A 27496-nucleotide genomic window follows, 5' to 3' on the forward strand; every position below is an offset into this window, starting at 1 on the left:
AAAAGGGAGCTCAGGAAAGCAAGCACCGAGGAATTCACACCACTCAAAAGACGTGGTGTGATCCTATTGCAACCACTCACCCAGCTGCTCATCTGTGGCCGTGCCGTGCAGGGCCCTTCTGGGACAAAGCTTGCCGTGGGGACAGCATGCTGGGGGGGGGTGGGGGTGGGGTGTAGGACAAGGGACAGGACATGGACCAAGCAGTACAGATGGACCAAGCAGTACAGCCATGTTGACTTCTTTACAGGTAGCTGGGGTGAGACATGAATACACAGCGTGACAGTATCAGCCTCCCGGCTGCAGGCCATGAGCCCTCCCAGCACCGTCCCCAGCCACCGCACTGCACTTCGCCTGCAAGGCTGAAACGTCGCGTGCCCAGGGGTCGGTACCCGCAGCAGAGCTGGTGGGCAGCCTGAGGCATTGCTCCACAGGCCAGCCAGGAGCGAGAGAAACAAAATGCGGTGGCAGCTGCCAACCCCTATCCAAACCGTGGATGGGCCAGCAAGACATCCAGTGGGTTTACTGTGGTGGCTACCAAAGGGCTTATGATAAATCCAAGATTCCTGACTCAGATTTTTGCTGCTTCCCTTGCCCTGGTCCTGACCACCCCTTTCTTCGCTCTCCAGCTTGAGACACATAGAGAAAGTGGCGGTAGATTGCAGATAACACCACTGCATCAGTTTAGGTTCAATGTATATTCGAGGTACAGGTAAAAATTTTACCTGTGAAGGGAAAGGCAAGCTGAGGGAGCGTCAGACCAACAGCACAAACATACCCTGGAGTAGCTATGTGCTTGTGCTGAGTCTCCTTGCCCACAGCAGGGAAAGACCAGCTGGCATTACCCTGAGCATGAGATGCCCTTGGAAAAGCCACAAGCTCTAGAGCCTTCTCCCGTCATGCTGCCATTCCCAGGGTGGTCTCACTCGGCCACCTTGGCCATCTTGTCACCTGCCCTCACGATGTTTGCTTCCTTCCCCCATGGATATAAGATGACCAGGTCCGGACATGGGCACTGCTAAGAACAGAACACCCTCCCCAAGGCGGGGAGCGAGGCTGGGAACCGGGTTCCCACTTCCCTGATCCCTGGCCACCCTGGCTGGACTCTCAGGGCACTGTCACCCCGTGAGACAGCACATCCCTTCCTCTTCCACCCCCCATGACATGAAGCAACTCTGGTTACTCCTCTGGACAGGTCTGCTCCCCAGCACACATCAGTGAGCCATCATGGGCCTTTCTGAAGGACAGGCAGCTCTGACAACACTAAACACCCAGGTAGAAGACAACAGAAAGATTATTGTTCCCCCCCAAGAAATGTCTGCAAAGGTGCCGTGGTGCCCCCTTGCTTCTTGTAGTGCTCTTATCTGCATGACATGAAGGCATTGTGGCAGCTGGGGCTCAGCACCACGTCCCAGGAGTGGAGACCAGCAGGACCCCCCTACCCCTGCTGGTACCAGCTCGGTGGATTCAGACCTCCCTGGGAACTTGTGAGGGTCTGGCCCCGAGCATCTCAGTTGCTCCAACAGTGAAAGGTTTCTAAAACGTTTACAGCCGAAAAAACTGTGGCCAGGATGCTGCACTTGAGAAAGCTTAGGAAAAAAAACATCCTAGCGTCATGTCAAAACTGTATTAAAAAGAACCTGCCGAAACCCAACAAACCTCTGTAATTCATCAAGCTCTAAATTAGCCATCTCTTAGGGCTCCAGCTCCAGTATGTGAAATCCTCTCCCATCCTTGGAAGGGGAGCACCCTAGGGAGAACCAGATGAAATCCTTGGAAACACTAAGGAAGCCTCAGCAGGCTGCCAGCAGCAGAGACCCAGCTTCAAGGGCTTAAAACTTCACCACCTGGGCTAAAACACCAGGTCTCTTAGCCTGGGGGCAAATGACCAAACCCAGTCATCTCCTCCAGTGCCTAGCTGCTAGAGCAGAAGAGGAACATGTATTTACACGCAAGCTGCCAACCTGAGCTGTGCTTGCAGTGGCCAATAACCCACCCAGGATGAGCCCAGGCTCCTCCAAGGTTTTGGACAAAGGGCACCACCGAGCTAAGGAGCTGCCGAGCATCTCATCACTGTCGGCTTAGCTACCTGCATCTTAAATAGAGAGAGGTTTTCAGTGCAGATGCACAGCATTCCCAATTCATAATCCTAAAGACATGCACCCCTTCCCTCGAAATAGGTTTGAATCCTGAAGCTGAGGAAATTTGCAAAGCCAAATGACCCAGGCACTCCTGCCTGCCTCTGAACCCTGTGGCTGACAGCCAGCAATACATCAGACTGGCAGAGGAGGGAAAACTGTCACTACTTGGTGTTCAAACAGCTCACAATTTAGCCTGCTCGTGCTCACCAGGATTTAGGCTGCTTCAGACTGTAAGCCCACAGCCTCAGCCAAAACCGAGGAACTTGAAGCAACTTGAGAAAAACAGGAGCAGCAGAAAAACAGGGGCAGAAGCCGAAACGTTAAACACAGTTCACCTTGCCCATGTGCAGAATCAACCATAACCCAAGCATCCCTGCTGAAGCCCAGGGGTCCTGAGGAGCAGGTCGAGGGAGGGAGAACCGCTCATTCACGTGAAGATGCAATGCCAAGAGAGACAACAACGCCACAGAGAAGATGGCAGGAATCAGGTGGAAAAAACATTTTTCAGGGCCTTGACAGTGACCCAGAGCACTCCCACCATAAGGAATGTCTGTAAAAGACACTCTCGCTGGGGATTTATGGGTGAGCATGGCTGTATATTTTACAGTACATTCTTATGGCCTCATCAGTCAATAATCTGCATTTAACTCAGTCCCTTCAGAGTGTGATGGGCCATAACGCTGGCGAAGCAGCTGCTACATGCTGAAATAATAATCAAGGAAGCAGAGAGCAGAGCTGATAATTGACTCTGCTAATGTGCAAGTCAGGACTTTGAGTTATCGATCAGATGTGCTTTGGTGGCTCAGCAAGAGCCCAGTCCTCCGTGCCTGGAGGTTATTGACTTGGATGTTACCAAGAAGGGAATCCTCTCTACATACTCTCTTTTTGGATCGTCACCTGTTCTGGATTTCTTTCAACATTTCCCCCAGGACTGGTCTAAGACAGACCCCTGAAATTGCCCAGCAAAGCAGCTTTGTCCCAGCTGCCTGGTGTCCTACACACCTTTCAGTACCAGGCGGAGGCAATGACTGCCACCCCTCAGCACCTCCAGGCACCCCTGCCCACCCGTCCTTTTCCTTCTGCCCTCCAAGTGAATCCATCGCTTCCCCCTTCAGGTCTTCAACCCACCACTCCTCCTCCTTCTGGAGCTTCGCTGCAGTTCCAGCGCATTTCCCCCTGTCCCCAGAGGTTTCCGTGCCGGGGCTGATCGAGTTGCTGCTCTGACACCTCATCCCCCCCCCACCACTAAAGCACCCGCTCGCCCACCTCCTCGCCGGTGCCGGAGCCGTAGCGATAAGCCATTTCCTCCGCTGTTAGCTGGAAATCTGCAGCCACATCTGAAAATGCCCTTGCAAAAAGCTAAATAAATGATATCAGACAGTTCCTCTTTCTCAGCTAATTCACTGGTTTGTTCAAAGACTTGCAAGAGTTCAGGAAACGCAGTTTCCTTTTGCAGAATCTCTGCAGGTTGCATCTCCGAGCAGTCTTACCCGTGTAAGCTTCACGGCCAATTCTCCTAATTTGCTAGGTATTGCACTCATTTGCATGCATGTCGAACAGGCCTGTAATTCTCTAGATCATCCCAAGAGCCGTTAAAAATGTGAGTACAACGTTCTCCATCCTTATCAAACACTGCTTTTTCTTCTGAGGCTTTTTTTTTTTTTTTTTTTTTTTTTTTTTTTTTTTTTTTTTTTGTGGTTGGTTGTGGGTTTTTTCCTTCAACAAGAGAAGAAATATTTCTTTTCAAGATGCGGCTCTTTCGGCTTCATCTTGCCTGAAACCTCTTGGCTGGATGCCATCGTGACCTGGCAGCTTACCGATACTTATGCAGTCTGGTTGTTCCAGCTCCTCCTCTCAGTCTCTGATGCTATCTTGTCTTGGTCCAGAAAAGAGCAAGGTCTGCATAAGCACCTCCAGAGCCACCTTAGTAGTGGAAACCAATGTGAAGGAATTATTCAGCCCTTCAAGAACACCTTTAATTTCCTTAATTGCTCTCTTTTAAGTACAGGTGTCTCAACCCTCAAATATTTAAGCAGGGCTCCCAATATGGGTTACTTGGAAAATCAATGCTTTAACACCTCTAGGCTTCTGCGTGCTTAAGCCCATTTTGATCTTCTGCAACTGGGATGAATGCTGTCCAGTGGAGAGCATGAAGAGCTTAGTCTGGCTTGTCAAAAAAACACTTATGAGATGGTTTAAACAAGTACCTTCACAAGAGTCTTTAATAATTCCGTGGAGAAAGATAAAAGAAGAGTCAGTGGCTGAAAGTTAGAGCCAGACAAGCCCTATCAGGAAAAAAAAAACCAAAACAAACCACGTGCTTTCAGCTAGGAAGATAATTATCCACTGTAGTTCACTCCAAGCAGAGGGTTGGAGTGTCTCCATCTTGATGTCTTTATCACAGCAACATTATTCAAACCTAAGATGAGGTGGAAAGCTCTGTCCCAACCAAAGTTAGCCAAGATGCTCTGGCAGCCTTCCTGACCCCGAGTGCCGGGCATAGCCCCCTACCCTGCTGCACATGGCTGTGCTGGGCCCCCGCTCCCTCCCCGACACCAGCTGGAGCAGCCGCGGTGAGCAGCTGTGCCATGTCTGTGATGGCCACACAGCATCTAACCGGGGCCTCTCGCTCTCCTACACCGCCTGAAAGGAGCTGGAGAGGGGCAGGCAAGGTGTCCCCTGCCACCATGCCAGTGCAAGGGGTCCCTCATGGGTCCCTGTCATCACCAGATGATGTGTGGGCATGGCTAACGAAGACCCACAAGCCGCTAGCCCTCTGTAAAAGCTTTTAAGCCCACCTAGATGTGGCAGGATCCTGCTGGTAATGATGTTGGTTTTGACCGCTGAACCAAAAGCCCATGGTGATTTCTTCCAGGTATGGCAATTCTCAAGATTTTGAAGCAATAAATCATGGTTTTAATTTGACTTTCTTGTAGATCTCCCTGCAGCCTTCTTGTCCACCTCTCAACCAGAAACCCCACAGGGCCATCTCTTCCTTGGATCACTCCTTACTGCTGTGTGGGCCATGGCTCTGGGGCCAGTGAAACAGGTCTCCAAGCCACCCTTCTTCCATTCCTCCTGAACAGGATTCAGAAATAGAGTCTCATCTTAACCCAGAGTCAGATTTCAAAGAAAAAGATGCGATTCAAGAGCCAACAAAGCTGATAACAGCTAAAGGGCTGTAGGTGGAGGTCTGGCACTCCTCTCTGCCCACCAGCGTACCTTTTTGTGGGAGGATGGGGCAGACTGAACTCCCCAGAATCTAGCTGAAGGGTCCAAGCATTGCTTCCACCAGATGCTAGGTGCCCAGCTGGCTCCCCTTCCCCTCTGTCTGTGGAAGAGGAGAAGGACAGCTTCCCACTTAGCTGCAACCTGCCCGGTGCAGCGGGACATGCCCGTGTTCCCACAGCTCTGTACAGCCCTTCTCATTTTCCAGGTTGTCTTTCTGACTGGATTCATCTACTGTCAGATGTTGCTCACCTTGCCGAGTCTGTAGCTCATGCAACTGCCAGATTTTTCACAAGCATTCAGAGTTTTTACTAAGAGTAGCGAAAAGTTGATGAGACGCTTGCAGTTTTGCTGTGGCTGATGGAGTGCTGAGTTGCAGGGAAGGGAACAGCAAGGCTTTTGTGCAGCTCACTCCCGTGATGCATGAGAAACTAAGAAATAGCCAGGCAGGCAGGGGAGAGATGGCTCCATGTGGAGACTCGGCATGCTGGGGGTCAGCTCTGCAGCTCAGAGATGGAAGATGGGGATTTTGAAAAGAAAAATGGCATTTTACAGAAATAGACTTAAGCAGTTTCCATACAAGCGTCAGGAAAATACTTTCCAAATGCCCATGCCAGCTTGGCAGAGCCTCGCCTGGAAGATGTGCATGCACAGAGCCTGTGGTGTTGGGCAGCAGATCTGCAAGGCAGGAGCCACAGCACAGGCACTGGTGGCCTCCCCTGGCCCCAGCACTTCCCCATAAGAAAGAAGAAGCTGCTTCTCTGCAGGGATGGGGAGCCCACACGTCACGGCACCCCGCTGTTCTTGTTGCATCAAAGACTTCCCGACCGACACTGCAATTACTCTGTCCACCCTCAGCACACAAACCGCCCCTGCCACCCATGCCAGGTGGTCGTCTCCCCTCTCCCTGGGGGGACGGCAAGGCACTGTAGCATGGCAGCCAGGCAAGTTGCATGGTACCCGCTGAAGAAACGCAAACCCTGCAGACAACCATCTGCCACACCAGGGCTCTCCTGACTTTAGTTGCATGGAAGGACTCAAGGACCAGGGAGTCCTGACGGACAAGCTGAACACAAGTTGGCAGTGCACTGCTCCAGCAACAAAGGCAAGTTGGATCCTGAGCTGCATCCACAAGGACACCACTAGCAAAGAGAGAGATGTGATCATTCCACTCGGTGCTTGTCAGGTCACATCTAGTCTACTGCATCCAGCTCTGGTCCCCAGGATTCAAAAAAGATGCTGAGACACTGGAGAGGGTCTAAAGGAGAGCCATGAAGATGATCAAAGGGCTGGAAAACCTGCCCTATGAGGAAAGACTGAAGAGTTGGGTCTTTTCTCCCAGAAGGCAGCTCAGGGGAGACCTCACCACAGTTTTCCAGTACCTAAAGGGTGGCTACAAATTAGACAGAATTAGAAGAATTCTCTTCACAAGGAACCACATGGAAGGACAACGGGTGATGAGTACAAGTACCACCAGGAGAGATTTCATCTTGATATACGAAATAAATGTTTTACACTGAGAACAATTGCTGGCACAACCTCCTCAGGGCTCTGGTGAAGTCCTCATCACTGGAGGTTTTGAAGACACAACTGGACAGGGTGTCAGATAATCTCATCTAGGCTCCCTTTCCCGTGAAAGGTTGGACCAGATGATCTTTTGATGCCTCCCTCCGGGTCTTTGCACCTACTGGCCCTTGTGCAGCTCTGCTCCCAGCCAAAATTTCCCCTTCTACTCAGGGACACTGCCCCCAGCCACACACACACGCCGCCCCCCCAGCATCCCCTCCCTCACCTCTTACAAGGGGGAACCATGACTGTGCCACCCCCAGACATCATATGCCTTTGACAGAAGCGTTGTCTCTGCTTGCAGACCCCTCGCTGCTGCTTTTTTTTCTGCAGAAGGCTTTGTTCCATTGCCCATCCTCCCATCTCCTCCTGAAAAAAGCAGAGAATAAAAAGAGACACAAGCCTGCCACTTTGTTGCCCCCAGTCAGAAGGATGTGGGGAATGGGAGAGGCTGTATTTAGGAACGTGCCTGAGGGATTTTGGATGTCCCACCCACGTACCCATTCAGCTGGTGGATCCAGACTCTTCTGTGTCATTGATCCAAATCCGTCCCCTCGTGCTGCACAGCAATCGCCCTTCACCATGAGACCACACGACTCCTACACCCACGGCAGCACACAAATCACCAGTCCCACCCCTGTCCCAAATAAAACATGGGTAGTCTACCTGTTGTAGAGAACGGGTAACAGATCACCCGCAAACAGAGCCAGGGAGGTGCTTTAGGAAGAGTGCTGCAAAGCACTGGAAACGTCGGCTGTGGCTGCAGGGCAGCTCCCAGTGTTGGCGGGGTGGTGCTGGTAGTTACCCAAAGGTTTCACCATACGTGTGTGCACACATCGCTATTGCCCAGGCTGCACTGCTTGAATTCAGAAAGAGCTCCCTTTCAGCTCAGCAGGGAGCTTCTAACCTCTGTCATGTCAACAGGGACCAGATCTGGGGATGCTGTTCTGGACCCTTCATCCCACTCCACGGCATCTGCAAATGAGATGGAGTTGGAAATGCCTGATCCAAGCCTGAACCAACTGCCTTGGGTTCTGAGCTAGTTTTTGGTACTAATCCATTACTAAACACTGGAAAGTTCAGAGTGCCTTACAAGCCTGCTAATGAAGCAAGTGCAATAGGGAGAGAAATACGAATTCCATTTCGGTGCCAAAAGTGAATTCAATTTTGTAGTGAAACTGTATATTCAATACTGGCCATCCTGTGATCGCTCAGTTCCAGTCTGCGCTTTTCCTTCCCTAACAGGATTTTCCCAGCGCTACTTACCTCATCAGCCTTTCATTGCTACTAAGCCAGGATTCCCAGACAATCTGTCCCACTGCCTCAAAACAACTTTCTGTCTATCACCAACAGGTCTGCAGCACCCATATGTCCTGCAGCCTCCGCTGCTAACAACAGTCTTAATCCTCTTCCTTAACACCGGTTATCAAAGTAACACTCCAAGGCAGGAATAGATGCTAAATTTCAGATAATTAGCAGAAAAGAGAAGCAATTATGAAAAAAAAAAAATAGGCAAGAGTAAGAGATCTCACACTGGATTAAAAATAGGTTGGTTTTATTCATTCTCATGACTTCAGTTTGGCATGCAAACAGCAGGCTTTGCAAGTGCAGGAGGGAAATGTGCTGGCTGTGATGCTGGCAGAGATGGCTCACGTGAGGACGTACCCAGCAGGCTCACTCCTGCAGCGTCCAGGAAGGTGTGCACAGCACTGTGGCTTGCTTCGTGGGCACGAGATGCCTCCAGTGGGACCTGGGCAAGACCGACTGGGGAGCAGGCAGGGTTATCTTCTGCCGCTGGGTGGGCATCGCTGCCGGGCAGGGGGGATCAGAGGCCCCGCTCGGACCTGAGGAATCAGCAAAAGGACGATAGAAGTTGCTCTTCCTGTGCAAATCTGTTCAAAGCTTTATGCTTTGACATAGGTCACAGGCACCCTCAGGGATCTAAAAGCATCCTGGGAAAAAGACTGTCCATCAGGCACCTGCACTCCCCTCATTGGTCCTGCTGGAGGGATGTAGTTTCCTTTGAGAGCATCCTTTCCTCGCACTTTGAAAAGCTTGGAGCTGAAAACCACCAACAAAGGAAAGATATAAATGCTGCCGTTGCTTGCATGTGCTTTTGATGGTAACAGCATGGCAGGCACTGACAAAACAAAAATCTCATCCCAAAGCAGGGAGGAGGAGGGGCAAATGCCTGCAAAGCAAGCGTGGCTCTCAGCAAGCACTAAGAAACAACTGGATCTCTGGGACATGAAGACCGTCTTCCATCTCCCTGTCAGAGAACGCGTTGAGAAAGAATAGTTTCCAGCTGTAAGGGCAAACCGAAGCCCAGCAGTGCTGGGGGATCGTTTCAGCTGCTGCCCCTCCGCTACTGACCGGGGCTCCAGCACCAGCATCACCACCAGTGACCATCACCACCCCAGCGCCTGCCCCAGCCTGGTGGGTGACTAGCGGGGGAGATTGTTGACACAGATTCAACAACAAGTCAACAGTTCCCATGTTGAATGTTACATTAAGATGGATTGTTTAAATGCCTTGAGAGTTTAGTTTGTCTGGCACAGGCACAGGGGCTCAGGGGAGGGAATACGAACACTAGATACAATTTCCATGAGGATTATTCACTCTTCAGCGGCTGAAAAGAGTCCCAAAGCATCAGTAGGCTTAAGTACATTATGTGGGGCTCTACAGTACTGATGGGAAATGCTTGGGGGGGTGTCTGGCGTGTGGTGTCTGCAAATAGACACCTCCCCATGTCAATAGTTAAAAGGCAATGTGAAATAAAGAGGGAATGAAAACATGGAAAGTTTGCATGAAGAAGAGTAGCTGCAGCTGGGCTACACAAAAGCTTTTTCTATTCCAAGTATAGCAAATGGGAATAAAACTCTGAGTCAGACCTTATTTGTCCTATTAATTTGGCTGAGCATAAAGTCACAACAGAGGAGAGAAAAAAACCCCACAAAACAGCTTTAAATAGCTTAAACTAAACCAAATCATTTACCAGCACACAGTCACAATAAAAGCAATTAGCATGCAAGATATTAAGAATCTATCCCGACTTCAAAATGTCTATGGGCCACAAATAGAGGTGCACAAAAGATAGATTAGGAACACATCTCAACCTCTTATGCCATCAATTCTCAAGTTAATTATCTGATAATCACCATGGCGTTCATTTACAGAATAAATATCCCATGTAAATTTAAATCTGCACGTAAATAGGAAAAGTTAATTAACAAAACAATAAAGTACCCAGCAATGTAAACACTCTGCTGACTCCACTCCCCACTAGCAGGAAGAGTCTGCTGGAACTTTGTGCTGAACTCCCAGTTTGAAGCACTGGGGTCTGTGCAGTGGCCTCTCTACTTTTAGCAGCAAAGCAACACGTGCTGTCATAGGAAATAACTTGCAAGTTTGTCAGAGGTGAGGAAGCACATGAAAGCCCAGATACTAATTCAACACAGCTTATCCTTATTTCTACTTCCATCAAATAAAGCACATAAGCCTCCATGGAAATCACATGCTTGCATCCTGAGCTGAATAGGGATAAGCAAAGAACACACTTAAATATTTTGCAGAATTAGACCCACAATCTTCATTTGACACTGCAGTAATTCATTTTCAGAAAAAACCTGTTTCTATGGAAACTTATTTTGGGTCCAGCAGAGAGATTTTTCCCTTTGATTCTCACTTTTAGAGTCAAGTCTTTCGTCTCCTTCTCTAGAGATGTTCTAAAAAAGCAGATTTCTGATTTCTTTGCCTGTTTCACAGCAAACTACTGTGTCTAAGTTCCCTCATTTGTTAAGCAGAGAAAATTCTCAACTATGCTATTGTGATGGTGTGAAGTCCTTGAATGGAAGATGCTGTGCAAAAAGAAAGGATAATCTAAAAACTTTATCTTGCCTACTGGCCTACAAATTAACATGATTTACTCTACCAGAAGAGGATTTCTAATGATTTGAAAAGCATTTTTAGAAAGAAAGAAAAAAAAAGCCCTGTTAGAGGATATAAAAGGAAGAGAAAATGTGAAAAAGCGTGGGTATGAGCCTTTTTTTTACATCTTATACAGTTATATATACATCTACAAAGTAAACATGGAATAAGAATGTTAAAAAAGTCTATGTGGTCAGACAATCTACTTCCTCACCTTGTCTGAGCAATGGCCAAAAGCACAGGCTTAAAGCAGAAGATAAAAGCAGAGCGGTCAAGTGTGACATGTCCCCAGACCCCTACCAATGCACAGCTCATGGACCTACCAGGATGCTACTTCATCGTTAGCAATGCTCAGTAGGCTCTTTTCTTGATTGTTTTCTCCTGGAAAACACGAAATTATAGCACAGCATCCCATAGCAAGGAGCTTTCCACCTTCACGTTGTGTGAAAACCCTGCTCCTTTTCATTCCTTTCGTTTTGAGGCTGCTGCCAGCAACCTTCTTCAGCATCCCACTGCTCTCGTGCAGGGATAGCAACCGCTGCCAAGCCTTTCCCGGCCCTATGAGACCCCTCTCACAGCTGGGGGTCACCTCCCCCAGACTGCCAGGCCTAGGTGGTTCAGCCATTCCCCCAGCTGAAAGCCACACCATGGCTTTCACCAGTCACTGCCAGCCCTCCCTGTGCCCTTGCCAGGTCTGCTGTCCTCTCTGGGGGTGGAGGAACGTCCCTGCATGGAAGGGGTGGGTGCACTGCAGGTGTACGCAGCAGCAGAATGATGCTGTTTATTTTGGCCTGTATTTTCTGATGAAACACAACATCTTGTCTGCTGGCTTGGCGGCTCTGAACGTCATGCAGACATTACATACACCTGGCTGCTCTCACATCAAGATCTTGCTTCTGAATGATGATGGGCAGCTCAAAGCCCATTGCTTTATCCGTGAAGCTGAGACTGATATTTTTTTTTGCCACCATGTTTCGTTCTGCAGTCACTCATACAGAATGTCACCTACTGTTTCATTACCCAGTCGCTTTCTCATAACGTATTTCATCAGAGCCAGCCCTCCTAACACCTTGACTAACATAACATTATCTTTCTTTGTTTAGTAGCCATCCTCTTTTCCAGGCCATTTGTGTGCTCATTGAGCAGCACAGGTCTCATCCCCGGTGACCTCCCTTTTTCTGTCAGAACTCTTTACTTTCTTTTCTGCCTTGTATTTTTAACAAATAGTTTATCCATGCCAGTTTTATCCTGTCATTACCTAATTTCCATAAGATCCTGTGACGGTGGCCATTGTGGAGACTTTTGGCTCTGCACAGACCACATCCATGAGACTTTTCTCACCCAGATACTCACTGACACCTTTGAGAACCTAATAGATTTGTGAGCTGCACCTGCCTTTTTCACTGGCCAGATCACCTCTCCCCTGCTTGGTGCAGAGGTCCATCTTCCCAGCTGCCTGCAGGTCCCTCAGCCTTCCCATGTACCACAGCCACCCAAGCCTTTGAACACCCACATGAGATATCAAAAAACCTCTGGCCTGATCCTAGGACCCAAGAGCCTTGTGTTAGCAAAGGATGTAATAATTACCCCTTTACCTTTCATTCGTCAAAAGAGGTCAGATCTTTGCCCAAAGCAGTCTCAAGAAGAGGCAGTCAGCCAGCGTGAGCTCCCAGATCACTGCTTCTGGCTTGATGACCCCATTCCCGGGAGCCTCTGGGTCTGCCCCAGAACAGCCTTGTCAGTCGAGTCACAACAGTTTTTTTTCTCGCTTAAGTCCAATTCAGTGCCCAAATGACAGCCCAAAGCGAGCTACCTGGCCTCCCATACCTTTGCCTCGCCTGGGGAACGCATCAAATTGATGCTCACACCCGGAGACCCAGGAGCGGGATGACCTTGTGTTGTCTGTGCAGGGTGCGTGCCTTAAAACGTAGACGTGTGACAGTGGGACAGTATGCTCATAGCTTTCTCTCTAGGCACGGAGGGGCTAGGGGCTTAGCCACCGGACAGATTCTTGCCCAAGGACAGAAAATGGGGGACTTTGTGCCACACTGATGGCAGTAAGAGTTACCCCGTGACATCCCCATCCTTCCCCCCCATCTCTTTAGACCTTCAGTAATTCCTCTCTGAATTGCCTGCCTCTCCTAATGTTATCAGGCAGAAGCCTACGTCCCACTTCATTAAGCCTGTAAGCCACTGCCTGGATGATATCTGACTTGCATCCGTTTGCAATTTAAAACGGGCATTTGCTTCAGATCAAAGCGGCAGTGGCAGCAGGAACAGAAATTAGCATCTCACGGTCTCTCTCTCCCTGGTTTCATTGCCACAGTGTGTCTCCTTCATTACCAGGGAAATGAAACGTCTTTACAGTTCAGGCTGCCTCTGCCTTTTATCCCGTGGCCACCGCGTGAGGCATTACTGCCACATTTAACAGCGATTGGTCATGGCCCTTCTCTTCCAAACGGGACAGTGGGTCTCTCCTCCCTACCAGCATCCCATGAGGGGGCTGTGAGGAACCACAGCCCCTCGTGGTTTGCCATCCTGCTCCCAGCATTCACCGATTCATTCCCTCCCACTTAAAATAATGATAAAACCAATGCTTCTCCCCCGCGCCGCTGGTTAATTTTCACACTTGGACAACAGTCCCAGAGATGGATGCTCCTCCCACCCCTACAAGGAGCAGGTAACAGCAGGCACAAGGCCAGGGACCAGGTCACTCCCTGCTTTGCAGCCACCCCCGCTGTGCTTTGCGCCTTCGTGATGGTTCCCCAAAGGAGGGGTCCGAGGACAACACCCATCAGGGCAGGCTGCAGTGATGCCAGAGGAGCAGCTCCCTTCCCTCTCCCCTCGCTTGGCCCAGCAGCCCAGGCAATGACCTGTGCCCAGTGCCTGCAGGGGGAACGAGCACCGTGGATTTTTCTTTTTAAATAAAGCTGCTGTGGAGGTGAGTGGTTCGCAATGGCAAGTAGCGAGCTTGTGCCCACGCGTCCCTGGGCTGCTGACTGGCACTGGCTGCAGAGGAGGGCTCAGCTCCCTGCCAGCATCACGTATAAACATACAACTCTCCTCAGAAACATACAGGAAAAAAAAATGTAATGAATGAAAGCAAGAGAGCCCAGACGAGCACATGCACAAATTTCTTGTTTGTGGTATTCTGTTTCCGTTCCTAATTGCAGAAGCAAGTGGTATCTGGACCTTGCTTTCCAGTTTGTGTTTCTAAATAGGAGCTGCTATGGAAACACGCTCGTGTTTGGTTTAAACAAAGGCCCTGAACAGATTATTTTATTTTTTTTAAATGCCCAAGTAGGTACGGGACCACTAATATTGTCAGTCCCACACCACCACAACCAGCCTCTTTGTTGGTAAGTGCGGCTGGCTGAAAGGATGCTGCTGAGCTGGTCCCTCTGCTTGCTGCTGCAAGCAAAGCGAACCAGATACCACATTACCTCTCACTCATCCTTCCTACCTCGAGCCCCACGGTTTGTACTGCTTCTGCCTTGAAAAGCATCTCTCTAGGGCAAGGGCTGCCTTTTCCTGCCCTGTGCAACAGGGCTGTAATCCTGTATTATCTGCTGGAAGAAAAGAGGTAGGAGGCAGAGGACTGGAGGAGAAGGACCCCAAAACCAGAGGTAGGCAGATACAATGCAGCAGTGTCTTAGTGGTTAAGGAAGGTTTAGAGTCCTAGGAGCAGATCTGCTTTGTCTTAGGTGCCAAAGACCAAGGCCAAAGGACATGTGAAACAAGCAGGGGCTGCAGGAACCAGCTGGAATGCAAAATGGCATCAAGTGAGACCAGAGCACATATCAAAAGCGCATCTTTTATATCCAGTTTTTAAATAGTTTCTCACAGGAAGAAAACAAGATGGCAAATTTCAAACCCAACTCAGAGTTAACAGGAAGGAATGAAGAGACGCTGCTTGAGAGGGGACACCCCAGGAAAACTCCAAGTCGTTTGTTTGGAAGCATTTCTGGGAAGTTTGGCAACCTTCCTCAACAACCTTGCCCTGGCAGCACATGACAGCATGCTGCTGCTGTGCCCGGTGCTCCCAGGGAGCAGGGCAGGCCAGGGAACATGGAGCCATCGGCTGCCACGGGGTGCAAAGCATCTCCTTGCTCGCAAGCCACTTCCCACCGCTCCTGCACAGCAATTGCCTCATCACCCGCCCTTCCCCTCCTCACAGGACAGAGGAACCTTGAAGCAAAAGGTCCTCAGTGCACCCAGCTTTAGGTGAGGGAGTCACTGGTTTGATCCTCCGTCCCGCTGCATGTTGGACGAGCTGTCCTGGTGGTCACCCAGTGCTGGCCTTGCTCCTGCCCAAAGGCAGGTGCTATAAAAGCGTCCCAGGAAGGCAATGCAATACAGGGATTATATTCCCACCCATCCCACCCTTACATCATCCATCTTCTGAACAGGGAGAGCCTGCCAAGCTGCAGAGTTGTGCTCGCTTGCCCAGGAGGCAGCGCTGCTCTCCCCTTGCCTTACAGTTTCCATACCTTCCTGCAGCAAACACAAGAGCACAACACAGCTCTTGTGTTTCTATAGCCCCATGCAACTGCTTCCCAGTGGATTAATTCCTCGAGCCCAGCTCTGCATTGCCCTCTAGCCCCTTCAAGCTGTTTTAAAGCCTGCGGAAGGACCCTGGACCTTCCCACCACATGCTGGCCTTGCACAGGACGTTCCCGGGGACAGGGCGCATCGGGGGGACAGGGTGTGACGGGGGCACTGCTGGGCTGCAGGCACCGTGCTCTTGCACTGTTTTCCCCCACGGGGCTGTAACAGCAAAATACATATTTTATCAGCTGTTCTAATTTACATTTGAGGCTGGACCTGGAAAAAAAGATGGGGGTGGGTGAAGGTGGCCAAAAGCCCCAGCAACAAAACACCATCCCCTTGACCCACGACACACACACACATCTCTCTCCCTTTCCTACGTTCACTTCAGCTGAGTGAAATGTTCTCTTTAAAAATAGGACTGTTTTGGACCTTTTGCTGTGGTAAGTTACAACTCTTTCTAAGTTCACTCACGGAAAAAAATACATCTTTAAAAAATATAGCCAAAAGGTTTGGCGGTGATCCAGCAAAGCCAGAAAAAAAAAATATAAAGAGAAAAAACCCTGCCACTGCAAAAACACATATTCCTCTTGCAGACCCCTTCATCAAGGCCCTAGGCACACTTTACAAACTGAAATTAAAACCTCGAAACCCATGCGAATAGAAAGCTGCTACTTACACAGGCCTCCGGTTAACTGAGCAAAAACAGGACAGAAGAAAGTGCCCCATTGATGGGGAAACCTCCTGCTCCCTGCCCCCCTCCTCCCCTAGTGCACCAGACACAAACCCCTTGTGTTGCAGTAAGGTCTGCAGCTTTTCACATGAAGATCAGATGGCAGCAAAGATGCCTCCACAGACCTGCAATGGCGCACCAAGGCGGCCGAGGGGCCAGCATGGGCTTGGGGGATGCACCAAGCCCAGCCAAGTCACTCCTAGGGCTCGCAGGGCGTACGGAGACTGACCCACACATGCGACTGCTGCGGCAGGGTAAGGGCTGTCCCATACCACCACCCCAGCGCTCTGAAGTAGCAACCTGAATAAATCAGATTTTGGAGCAGAAGGCTCCCTGATGAGGTTCATCCTAAGACACATAAAGCGTGGGCTGTCAAGTCATCTCTTAGTGGTTTGCTGCAGTAACACCTGAGGAGGTGTGAGACTTCAAGTGACAAGAAAGGGGCTATATTATTTTTAAAAAGAAGGGGAAACTAAACACCTGCATCTTCTTAACTGCAGTCCTCAGGGATATACGAAGTGCTTACAAACACCTAGAAGAATGCAAGAAAAAAAGAAGAGAAACTTTTGTTTGTTTGTTTGTTTTAAACAAGAACAGAGCGTGTCAGACCTATCTAATCTCCCCTGCAGGAAGGCTGCAAGCCTTGTGGGAGGGGTAAGCAGAGGGCATCGTATATTCTTGACCCTACCAAGGCTTGTGAAGGAGCATACTCCCAAGGTACTCTTACGGGCAAGCTAAGAAAACAATCCCAATGAAAACATGGAGAGACAGCACAAAGTTGGTAGATAAACTACGCGCACAGATTAATTGTTAATAGTGTATGGTCAAAAATGGTTCCTTCTTTCCTTTCCCAGGCCCTAACACACCGACAGCTCCTTTCTGTATCCCTTACGAGCTTGGTGCCAGGCAGCCAGCGTACAGCTCGCTCAGGGCTGGCTGTCAGGCAATGCACACTGCAGCCTTCCCTGGCTGGGACAACTCGCCTGCCTCCTCTCCTGCATCCAGCTACCACTTTTCACAAAGCTTGTAGGAGTTTGACGTCCTGGGAGCATCTGCTGCTCTGTCAAAAAGGACTGAAACTGGTCCATGAGTTACAGCGTTATCAAGACAGGACTAAGACAAACAGCAGGATCTTTTGCAAAAGGGTGCAGAAAGTTGTTCAACAGACCCGTGCAAACGGTGCTTCGATGAGATAGGAAAAGTCAACAACCTGAACACACAGTGGAGAAACAACTTGCTAGACAGCAAATCTGCAGGAGAGGAGCCTGCCGATTTCGAGGCAAGCACAAACAGTGCCGCGCTGTCACACACACACAGAAAATCAAACATCCTACTGGGATGTGTAAACGGGACATAAACCACAAGGCAGGGGGGAAACCTCTGCAGAGAGCCCCACGTGCGGCTCTGAGCACTCACACCGCGGGAGAGACAGCTGGGGTCAGGGCTGCAAAGGGAAAAGCTGCGTGAGGTTCAGAAAAAAACCCGCAGGGAAAGGCTAAGCAAGCTGGAGCCAGCCTTTACAGACAGAAGTGGCTGAACAGGTAAACAAGAGCAGGAGTCTTCAAACCAATGCAAAAAGTGCTGTTTCAAGGAGAAAGGGACTGAAGCGCCTCCCAGTTCCTCAGAATGCAGAGCAGACCTTTTTTTCTAATTTTAAGAAAAGCAAAGGATGTGAATAGATCATCTAAATGGGCTGTGGTGTCCCCAACCCGCCCTCTGGTCAAAGGAAGCAGGTTCATGAACAACATGCCATGATTTCTATATGTCTGCTTTTGTCTGAGGATGGTGCCTTAGGTGTTGCCCCAACACCTGACCTTACAACCCGCTGGGACCACATCCCACTTGGCAGATTAGGGGCCAAGATCCCTTGGCTTACAGGGGCTGCACTGAAGTCTCCTTTCCCCTAATGCATCAGCCAGCAGCCAGCCTTCAGGGAGCAGAGCTGCTCAGCCCTGAAAAGGTGAGCCTGAGCTGGATCCCAGAGCACAGAGGAACTGCCCTGCGAGCACACACAGGTTTTTTTATTACATGGTACAACCTGGAGTTGTCAAATACTACACCCCAGCCTTGCAGGTTCCTGACCCACAGACAGCCCAGGCATGGGGGGCTGGATGCTGCCTTTTCCTACAGCAGTGTCAGGAAAAGAAGGAGTTGGAAAGTCTTTGTACACCCATCTCCAAGATGGCTTGGTGTCCGCTTCTTCCTTCTGGGATCCAAGACTTCATGCGAGTCCCTTACTGGGTCAACAGGGTTTGGTTTTTGTGGATGGCTGTGGTACCACTGCTATGGACTTTCTTCAGCCCCAGCCAGCCTTGCTCAGTTCATGTTCCTGTGACAGGTTTGGTGATGAAGACCCGTTTCCTTTCAGAGAAGATGCTCTTTGGGCACAGGCACTCTCAGAACAAGGAGACAGCAGTGTCTGAGAGCTTTCCCAGCAAAGGGTAGGCGCAAAGGAGAGTGCAATGCCTTAGAAGGGACATCAACGCTCCACTTGCAGCCCTGCCACTGGTTTTTAGCCTGCACACGACATAGATTTTGTCAAGTCACCTAAAATGAGTAGCAATTTGATCGTTTTGTTTTGCAGTGCAAAAAGAGCTGTTTTTCCCCTTATACCTGTAGAGGAATAACACCACTTCCACCCACAGTGGGAGACACATACTGCAAGGAGCTCAAAATATACCACAATGAACAGAGTGTGAAATGGGTGGGCGCCTAACCTATGAGGCAGGAACACCCGTTATCAAAACCCTATTTGCTTAGTAATTCAAAGCCGCTTCATTCCACTGAAAGTAAACACGCAATTTCAAGGATTCATTGCAAGAGCTACTACAAAACAATAAAAGCCCCTCTGAACGTACTCAGTCCTCCTCAGCTGTCCAGCTCCACTCCTGCAAGTTACAGCTGCCATTACAGACCAGCTAAGTCTTCTGGACCCTTCCAGACCCTTGCAGTTCCATCAGCTGGTCACCTGTGAAGTTAGCCTTCTTGCTTTTTCCAAATTTTAAGTACCAGCAGAAGATAGCAAGGACCAGGAGAAGGAACAGAACCAGCGGAAAGTAGAGGATGAAGTTCAGCAGTGATGGGGATGAGCAGATCCTAGACAAAACAGTTGACCCTGGAGGAAAAAAGAAAGGAAAAACGTGAGGCCCCAAGCTGGTTTGATTTTCTCTCTCTTACTGTTTCTATAGGTTATCTTCTGATCTCTTTTCCCCTTAATCTTCAACACTACTAACTAATTTTTAAGAATTCATACAGGCTACCTGAGGAGAAGAGGGAGACAAATCAGGTAATTTGCCTCAATTTCTAGTTTTGGGAGGTCAGATAGAGCCCCAGGTCATTCAGCTGAAACATCCCGACAGAAAGAGGACGGTTTTCCAGCTAACCCAGTCCAGGCTGGGCTCAGTAAGGCAAAGCCAACACCCTTCCACCCGCCGTGTCCCTGCCCGACACCAGTGGTGGTGGGGTGAGGGAGAGGGCTGCCAGAGGCTGTGCCACCGAACACGGAGGAACAAGAGGAAAGTAAAGGAAAACAGATCAAGGAGGTCCCTGTCTCCCCCAGCCACCCGCCCCTCCTTGCTTCTGCCCCTCTGCTCTCCTGTTTCAGCCACGCCGAACTGCAGGCAGCTGTGAGCCCCATCCCTATCCCTGGCAGCTCCTGCAGAACAGCTCCCCAGTTGAGGTGGAGGATGCCTGTACCTCTGGTGGACCTTCTGGGTACTCCAAACCCCCCACGTTTGATCAGTCCTGTTCCAGCTGAAAAGCTCATCTGCAGCATTTCCATTTTTTGTCCAGGGCTCCTTACTGCTACCCATTAAGCCTGGACATCAAAAACTGACACATAGCTTCCACACCACAGACTGACCTCAGGTGCACCTGGCCTACCATGAAGGGTTAAGCCAACTCCTTTGGGTCTGTTGTATCCATCTCTAAGCGTTGTTCATCAATTCTCCTGTTTATCCAAGACCCAGGTGCAGATGCTTTGCAGATGCTTTGCTCTGCAGAGCTGTGCTGAGCATTGCAGGGCTGCTGATTTGAAGCTGTCCACGGGGGACGCGCACAGCCTGGTGGGCTAGGTGTGACCCTAGGGATGAACCAACCTGGAGGCTACCCCTGGCTGTGAAACTGGCTTTTACCTCTGAAGCTCTGTGCCCCATCCATACAGATGGAAGCGGCATTTACTCCCCTATAGGAAAACGGAGAAGTCTCCACTGCATGAATGTTTCTATAGTATCAGGGAGGCATCCTTAAAGGGCAGCATCAGGGATTAGAGCTGAAATTACTCCTGGTTATGGGAATACTTGCACATGGTTGTGTCATTACCCCTTGGAAATCTCCAGAACATTCAAATCCATGAGCCAGAGAGGCATTTTGAGATACCTGCATCAGTAGAGAAACATGTATGCGCATATACATACAAAAAAAAAAAAAAAAAAAAAAAAAAGAGAGAGAGAAAGAAAAAACACCCAGCTAATCTCTTGGATTTTGTGAAAACCATGAAAACCACTTGGCAAAAACACTTATAAAAAAATTGGAGAGAATTTTCCTGCAGTTACTGAACAATTTTAGCAACGGTTACTCCACCAGTAACGGGTAACAAGAGACAGAGGGAGCTGATGAAGGAGAAATCTCCGTGCTACAGGGAGCCGTGATGGACAACAGCAGGAACATAACAGCAAGGGGATAAAGCGCTGTCAGTCCCTCCCCGTGCAATTAAATCCAGATTAGTTCTGCTGTAGGTGCAGAGTCATGCGAGCAGGCTCTGTGCCTGCCTGTGCCAGCAGCAAGCACAAGGGAGGGCTCACAAGGTCCCCCTGAGCTCTTCCATGCTGGTCAGCACTGGGAATTGCTGCAGAAGTTATAACAGCGCGCAGGCACCCAGGCTGGCTTCGGGCATGGCATCTCCAGGGCTGAAGGCACGAGAACAACTGCAGGAGCCCCTCAGCTGGCTGCAACACAATTGATTTCACGGTTCATATTTTTTTCCTCCACATGGGTCATCCAAGCCTATTTCCCCAAAGAGGCAACAAAAAAGTACTTTTTTCCTGCCTATTACCTCCCTAGAAACACTGTGTGCACCTGACTGGAAACCTTTGCTTTTATTTATTTAAAATTCTGTATGCAGAATCCAGCTCTATTTTTGCACCTGGCCTGCACCCCAAGAGGATGGAGGCTGTTTTTAGCGACCTCACTGGAGATGGACTTGCCAGCAAAATCACACCAAGAATTTTTTCCCTAAAATAGTTAGCGTTCAGGCCCCAATGGCGTGACTGAAAGCAGGTGTTTGCACCCATGGTCCCGCAGAGAGCCACAAGCTACAAAGCACCGGAGACACAAGCGCACTCGATACCCTCTGGATGGCTCCACAGTCAGAGCTCTTGGTACCTCACCTGACCACCGCCTCCAATGTTCACAATGCCAAGCACCTGGGTTTCAGCCCTGGCAGATCAACGGGACCAGGTTCTCATCGTCTCCCCCCATCAGGCCCACAGCACAAGTCCGTCAAAGGTCTCCCGTGCCTCCCAACACAACCCTGGTGACGCCCCCAGCACTGAGCCCCTCTGCAATCCCTCAGCAAGTCCTCCCAGCCCCGCTGCATCCTTGCCATTGCAGCCAGCACCACCAGCAGAGAGCTGCCATTATTGCCCCCCCGCCACATCCCAGCACACCTAAGGGGGAACCGGTGTGGGGTGAACAGCCCCTCGAGCCCAGCAGCATTACCTGGTGGGATGGTAGTCAGCTGGATGTACCCTGAGCATGCCAAGGCTCGCAGAGCCCAGTCCTTCCCCTTGCTCTGCTGCTGCCACTCCTGCACCCGGCAGTGATACACCCCAGCATCGCCCTCCTCCACGCTGTGCAGTGTCAGGCTGAAGTCGGTGGCGGTGGGGCGGCGGAGGTGCAGCCTCCCCGCCAGGCTCTCTCGGGGGTACTCGATGGCACCGTTGCAGTGGAGGGTGAGCAGGGACCTGATGGAGCCGTTCTCCTCACTCCGAAACCAGGTGGCTGCGAGGTGGGTGGTGGTGGGCTGGCGGGCACCCTGCAGCAGGCAGGGCAGCGTCACCTCCTCGCCCTCCCTGGCTGAGATGCTGCGGTTGGTTTTCTCCAGCTGCAGTTCACGCTCTGAGGCAGGGTACAAGCAGAAAGAGATGTTACGGTGTTGCACTGCCACAGAAATGCTCCTGCCTATGCCTGCAGGCTGGTAGAAACCTGGAGTGAAGCGGGGGGAATTGGTGTGGCCTTTTGCAAGACACACCACCCCCCCACACCTTGCTCCTGTGACTCATTCTCCCAGGGGTTCTTTTCCCCCCAGTCTGATCATCATGGGGGTTGTTCAGCCTGGAGAAAAGAAGACTCAGGGGGGACCTTATTACTCTCTACAACTGCCTGACAGGGGCTGTAGGCAGGGGGGGTCGGTCTCTTCTCCCAGGTAACAAGTGACAGGACAAGATGAAATGGCCTCAAGTTGCACCAGGGGAGGTTTAGATTGGGTATTGGGAAAAATTTCTTCACGGTGGCCAAGCGTTGGAACAGGCTGCCCAGGGAGGTGGTGGAATCACTATCCTGGAGGTGTTCAAAAACCATGTAGATGCGGTGCTTAGGGACATGGTTTAGTGGTGTAACTTGGCAGTCCTGGGTTAACGGTTGGACGTGATCTTAAAGGTCTTTTCCAACGTAAATGACTCTGCAGTTCTATCTCTGCCCCCTGTCCACAGCCCTCTGCTGCAATACTTCCCACCTCATCCAAGTTAAGAGATAAGGCATCTTTTGGACCAAAAGCTATTTAGGAAGCTGGAATTCTCTGATCCACTTTGTTTAGGGCTGCAATCCATAAACCAAGTGAGGCTGAGAGAGGGAAGAACTGAGCCAGGGATGCCCACCATGCACCCCAGCAGTGCAGTGCCCAAGGTGGGAGCAGCTGAGCCTGCAGCTTTGTTCTCAGCAGCAATGTGCCACAGGGTAAGGAAAACTGAGTGTCTTCTTTAAGGATGCTCAGGAGCACCAGGAAAGGGCTTCTTCCCTGTTCACAGCACTGTACAACCAACCAAGAACACCATGTGTTGGAGGGAAAAGAAAATGCCATGATTCACTCTGTTATGAAGCAAACAGCTTGGTTGGTTTGGGAGGATGTGGTAAATCCTCCTAGTTTCCCTATTTCCCTTTGAGAGGCACTGACACCTCCTTCATCCCTGAGTCTCAGATCCAGCACAGAAGACACTGCTTCTCCTAAGCCCTGCCAGCTTAGGAGAGGCCTGGCAGGGGCCCTGTCATAAACAGATCGAACCTTCTCCAGCAGCATCTGTACAAGAGATAACAACCTGCTCACCTGGGAGCTTGAACTCCAGCGTGGTCCCTCCCGATGCTGCCTCTCCAAGTTTGTACCAGCCGTCCACCAGCCAGAGCCATTCCTCTACCACACAGTAGTACCTACCCTGGTCCCTGGGTTTTGCAGAGAGTATCTGCAGCCAGAAAATGTTCCTGGACACCCTCTGGCTCAGGAACCTGGACTTTTGTGGAGGAGAGCTGTACTCAGCCCCGTATTCCAGCATGCTGCTGTAGTTGGCCCTTACGATTTGCAGGGGGCTTGCATTTGCCAGAGGAGGAGGTAGGAGGTACCAGGTAATGGTGAACTGAGAATTATTCCGGGCAGATACAATCCTGCACTCAATGGCTGTGTCAGCACCGCCGGCGACCTCCAGAGAGCTCTCTTTTGTGGCTACCCGAAGCTTGCTTTCTAAAATGGAGAAATAACAAAATCACGCCGGCTGCAGCTGCCAGTGCAGGGATGCTGGCAAGGACAGGAATAAGGCTGGTCTGAGACACCAGCTGAAAGAGAAGGGAGGAAGAGGGTGCTCAGAGGACAGAGAGCCATTAGGGGATGCTGGAGCAGGGGGTGGGGGAAGGAAGGAAAGAGCAAATCCACACACTTGAACTGTGGCAGGGAGTCACTGGGTGCTGCTGGGCTGGGGAGTAGCAAAGGAGGCACCTGGGGGACCACAGGGCAGGAACGGGGGGGATGGAGGCAGCTGCTGTGTCAGAGTTTGGAGGCAAAGCCTCTGTCTGAAGCAAACGTGTCTGTCTACCACTGCTTCTCTCAGCAGGCTCACACATTAGCAACAACACTTGCCCACAGCTTTGGAGACTGTGAACAAGTGCCTTATCTCAGAGGAACTACGGAGCCTGTGTGGGTTTCAGTAAGACACCCTCTCGAGTGTTTGCTGTGGTTAATCAACCCGACACCACGTAACACTGTCCTGAGCACCTGCTGTGATTATACCCAGCAATTGTTCCATGTAGCGCTGCGCAGCGCGGGAGAGGCAAGCTGCGGTGCTGCCTGCAGCTCTGCCCCTCGGCAGGGTACCTGGTCACTCCTAATCCACCTGTGCTCCTCCTGGTTTGAGGGACCCCCCCCCTTCCTGCCGCACATCACCTGTTGCTGGCACCTCTCCTTCTCCTCTAGCAGCGGAAAGGCTGCAAACCGGTCTCTCTGAAGGGCCTCCAACCGCCTGCACTTTCCCTCAGCCCTCCCCTCCGCGCTGAGACACCACCTCCGTCAGATGGGGCCAGCAGCCAGGGGAAGGAGCACGAACAGATATCTACCCGTGGGTGGGCAGAAATTACTCAGCAGGAGATGCCGTCAGGGTTTTAAAGGACCGCAGGCTGAGTTTCCACTCTCAGCCTTTCCTCGCACGCAAGCTCAGTGGTGGGATGCCCTGTGCTGCTGAGGCTCGGAGCAACCCAGTTCCCCTAAGCTCCTAAGCTCAGCCCTGGTGCTGGCTCGGGAACGGCCTGAGATGCCTCCACAGAAGATCGCAGCTCCCTGCCTGTGGCTGCAGGGTCAGCAGGGTGCTCTCCTCCACTGCACCCCCCCAGGGGATGTGACGGGGGCAGGTTATGGAGAGGACCCGTGGACCGGCAGAGTGCTGCGGTTTGTGCCTCAGGGGCTGCGGGGAAGAGGGATACTGCAGGAGAAAGCCCACACGTTTCCCTTTCCTGCAAGCATTTCTTCTTGAAACTCAAGCAGTCCACTTCAGAGGCCATCACTGTCTCTCTTGAGACCAATTGATGCAAAATATCCCAGCTGATGGCTCTTGACACCCCTGTGCGTTGCCTCTGTCTCCATCCCAAATTTCCCAACAAAATCTCCATGCTCGTGCTCATTTATGCTGCTCTTTTCTCCTTGCACCCTATTGCTTTTCCTCCTGCTTCTCTCCACACTGCAGACAGACACATTTTCACCAAAAGGTCAAGAGTTTCCTCCACAGCAGGGCTTGCACCAGCCCCGGTGTCTCTTCACTGCCTCACCTCAGCGGTGAGGATTTCAGCAGCAGCATTCACCGGGAGGTCTGGGAGGTGGCTGCTCCCAAGGGATCAACAAAGTGCTGTCCTGCATTTCACAGTGCACGTTCGCTCTGCTCTGAAGAAACAGGTATGGGCAAGAAGAAGAAGAGACAGGAAAGCAATCACCCTAATTAAGAAACTGTGCAAATTCATCAGAGCCACACACGCAGAGATCAAGCAGACTTGAGCGCACTTAGGAACCAGATGCAAGTTGATGACTTCCAGCTTCAGCACTTGGAAGCATACCCAGCCCAGAGCCAAGGAAGGACAAATCTTCAGAGGGGGACACTGGAGATACTGAAAAGCCATCTGGAGATGGTCCTGGGCAACCTGCTCTAGGTGGCCCTGCTTGAGCAGGGAGTCGGACCAGCTGACCTCCAGAAGTCCCTGCCAACCTCGGCCACCCTGTACTTCTGTGACAGGGGAACTGATCACACTGGGAAAAATAAGACACTTGGTTCTTCACTTCAATGGCTGAGTGCAGAGGAGTATCACTCAGCCAGCCTGCTCGAGTCCAGGAGCTTTATTCAGGGACCCACAAGTGAACTCTGCCAAAGAGAAAGCAAAAATACACCCAGGTATTTCTACTGGAGACTTCGCTTCTGTTTCAAAGGCTACAGGAGAGCAGCCGGCAGGGCAAGGGGAGGTGGTGGACATCAGGGACGGCCTTCTCATGACAGACACATGGATGTGCCTTCCCCCAGCTGCAGCTGCCAGCAAGAGCATGCCTGCAAGCAGCCCTGCCACCTCCCCCAGGCAAAAAAAAGCTTCAGGAAAGCCAGCTATGGGGCCATGCTGGACCAAAAATGCCGCCTCCTTCCAAGCGAGCTCCTCCTGGCAGTGCTGCTGCAGTCGGGGGCAGGTGGGTAAAGCCCAGGACCTGGCCCCAAACCCAGAGGTGCTGCCAGCACAGGCAACAGCAACCTGCCCAGGGCTGGGGGGTGGGGGTGGTATCCCCAGGCTATGCCCCACCAGGGCAGAAAACACTCCAGAGAAGCAAAAGCTGCTAGAGCTCAGAGAGGAGCCCCGGGAGCCGCTGCTGCGAGCGCTGGATTTTGATGAGAAAAAATGCTGTTAGGCTCTTGGAGATCACCTCAAGAGGAAGAACAGCGCTTGCAGCAAAGCCCCTTTGTTTCAGCTCTAGGTGTCCTCTGCTAAAGATCAATTACTGAAAAGGCCAGAGCACCTGCCTGCCTGTTCCTTTGGCACAGAAGGCCACGGTGCTGTTTTCCTTTTCATTTTCAATTTAATTAACCGAGCTGAGCCTCTCGCTGTGAACCCTGCTGGCTGACACCTTGCTTTCTGCCCGGCCCAGGAGCAGCAGAGCATGCAGGAGGGCATGGTGGCTGCAGCAGCCCATGCGAGAGGGGTGGCCGGTGCAAAGCCCCTGCCAGCTCGCTCCAGAGCAGGGGGAACCCACCGCAGGTGGCTGCACTGACAGGCTGATGCTTCCAATGGTGGTGATGCTGATGCTCAGGAGCATCGCTGATAAAGCTGGGCAACATCAGGGCACTAATTACGGTACCCCACCAAAAGCCAGATGCTGAACTACCTCAGAAGTCAGAAATGGAAAAGACCTGTCCTCTTTCCCCTCCGGTTAAGACCTTTCACGCATGTTGCTCTGGTCTGAAGCTGCAGGCCAGATCCACAGTGGCACTGAAACTCCTAAAGCACCAACTCGCATCAAGTGGTAAACAAGGTGCCAAAGCAAAAGTCAAGAACCCCAGTATCTCTGCATGTACCTCCAGCTACACAATTTTATATTTGAAGAAATAGGCTGGGGATTTTCATGATTTGCAGCTTCATTTTCTGCAGCTTCGCCTCATCCCATTGCTGCTAGAGCCGGCTTCTTTCCTAGACTTACTTCTCTACCTTCCCAAACATCCTTTGCTGGCTCATGCTACCTTTGAAAGAGACGGTGCTAGGGCCAGCAGCCACCTCCCACTGTGCATTGCCCCCTCCCAGTTCCCACCATCTTCACAGCATCACAGTACCCACTAACAGCTGCAATATATTTGGA

The 27496-nt window shown here is 51.0% G+C and overlaps 1 protein-coding gene across 4 annotated transcripts in view; it reads right to left on the bottom strand.

The window, feature by feature from the left end:
• Positions 1-3159: 3159 nt before the first annotated feature.
• Positions 3160-27496, bottom strand: part of LOC308058573 (immunoglobulin superfamily member 2-like) — a 46885-nt gene continuing 22548 nt past the window's right edge. For 2 of the 4 annotated variants that reach the window (XM_080374532.1, XM_080374530.1), the window contains 3 exons: positions 23462-23869; positions 21859-22257; positions 3160-19255 (listed from right to left, as the gene is read on the bottom strand). In XM_080374532.1, the coding sequence (XP_080230658.1) occupies positions 19059-19255; positions 21859-22257; positions 23462-23869 (1004 nt within the window). In that variant the 3' untranslated portion in view covers positions 3160-19058. Of the gene's footprint in view, positions 22258-23461; positions 23870-27496 lie in introns of all 4 variants that reach the window. The other 2 variants (XM_080374531.1, XM_080374529.1) reach the window with 1 other exon arrangement.

Source organism: Falco punctatus, assembly GCF_963210335.1.
Source record: "Falco punctatus genome assembly, chromosome: 2".
NCBI lineage: Eukaryota > Metazoa > Chordata > Aves > Falconiformes > Falconidae > Falco > Falco punctatus.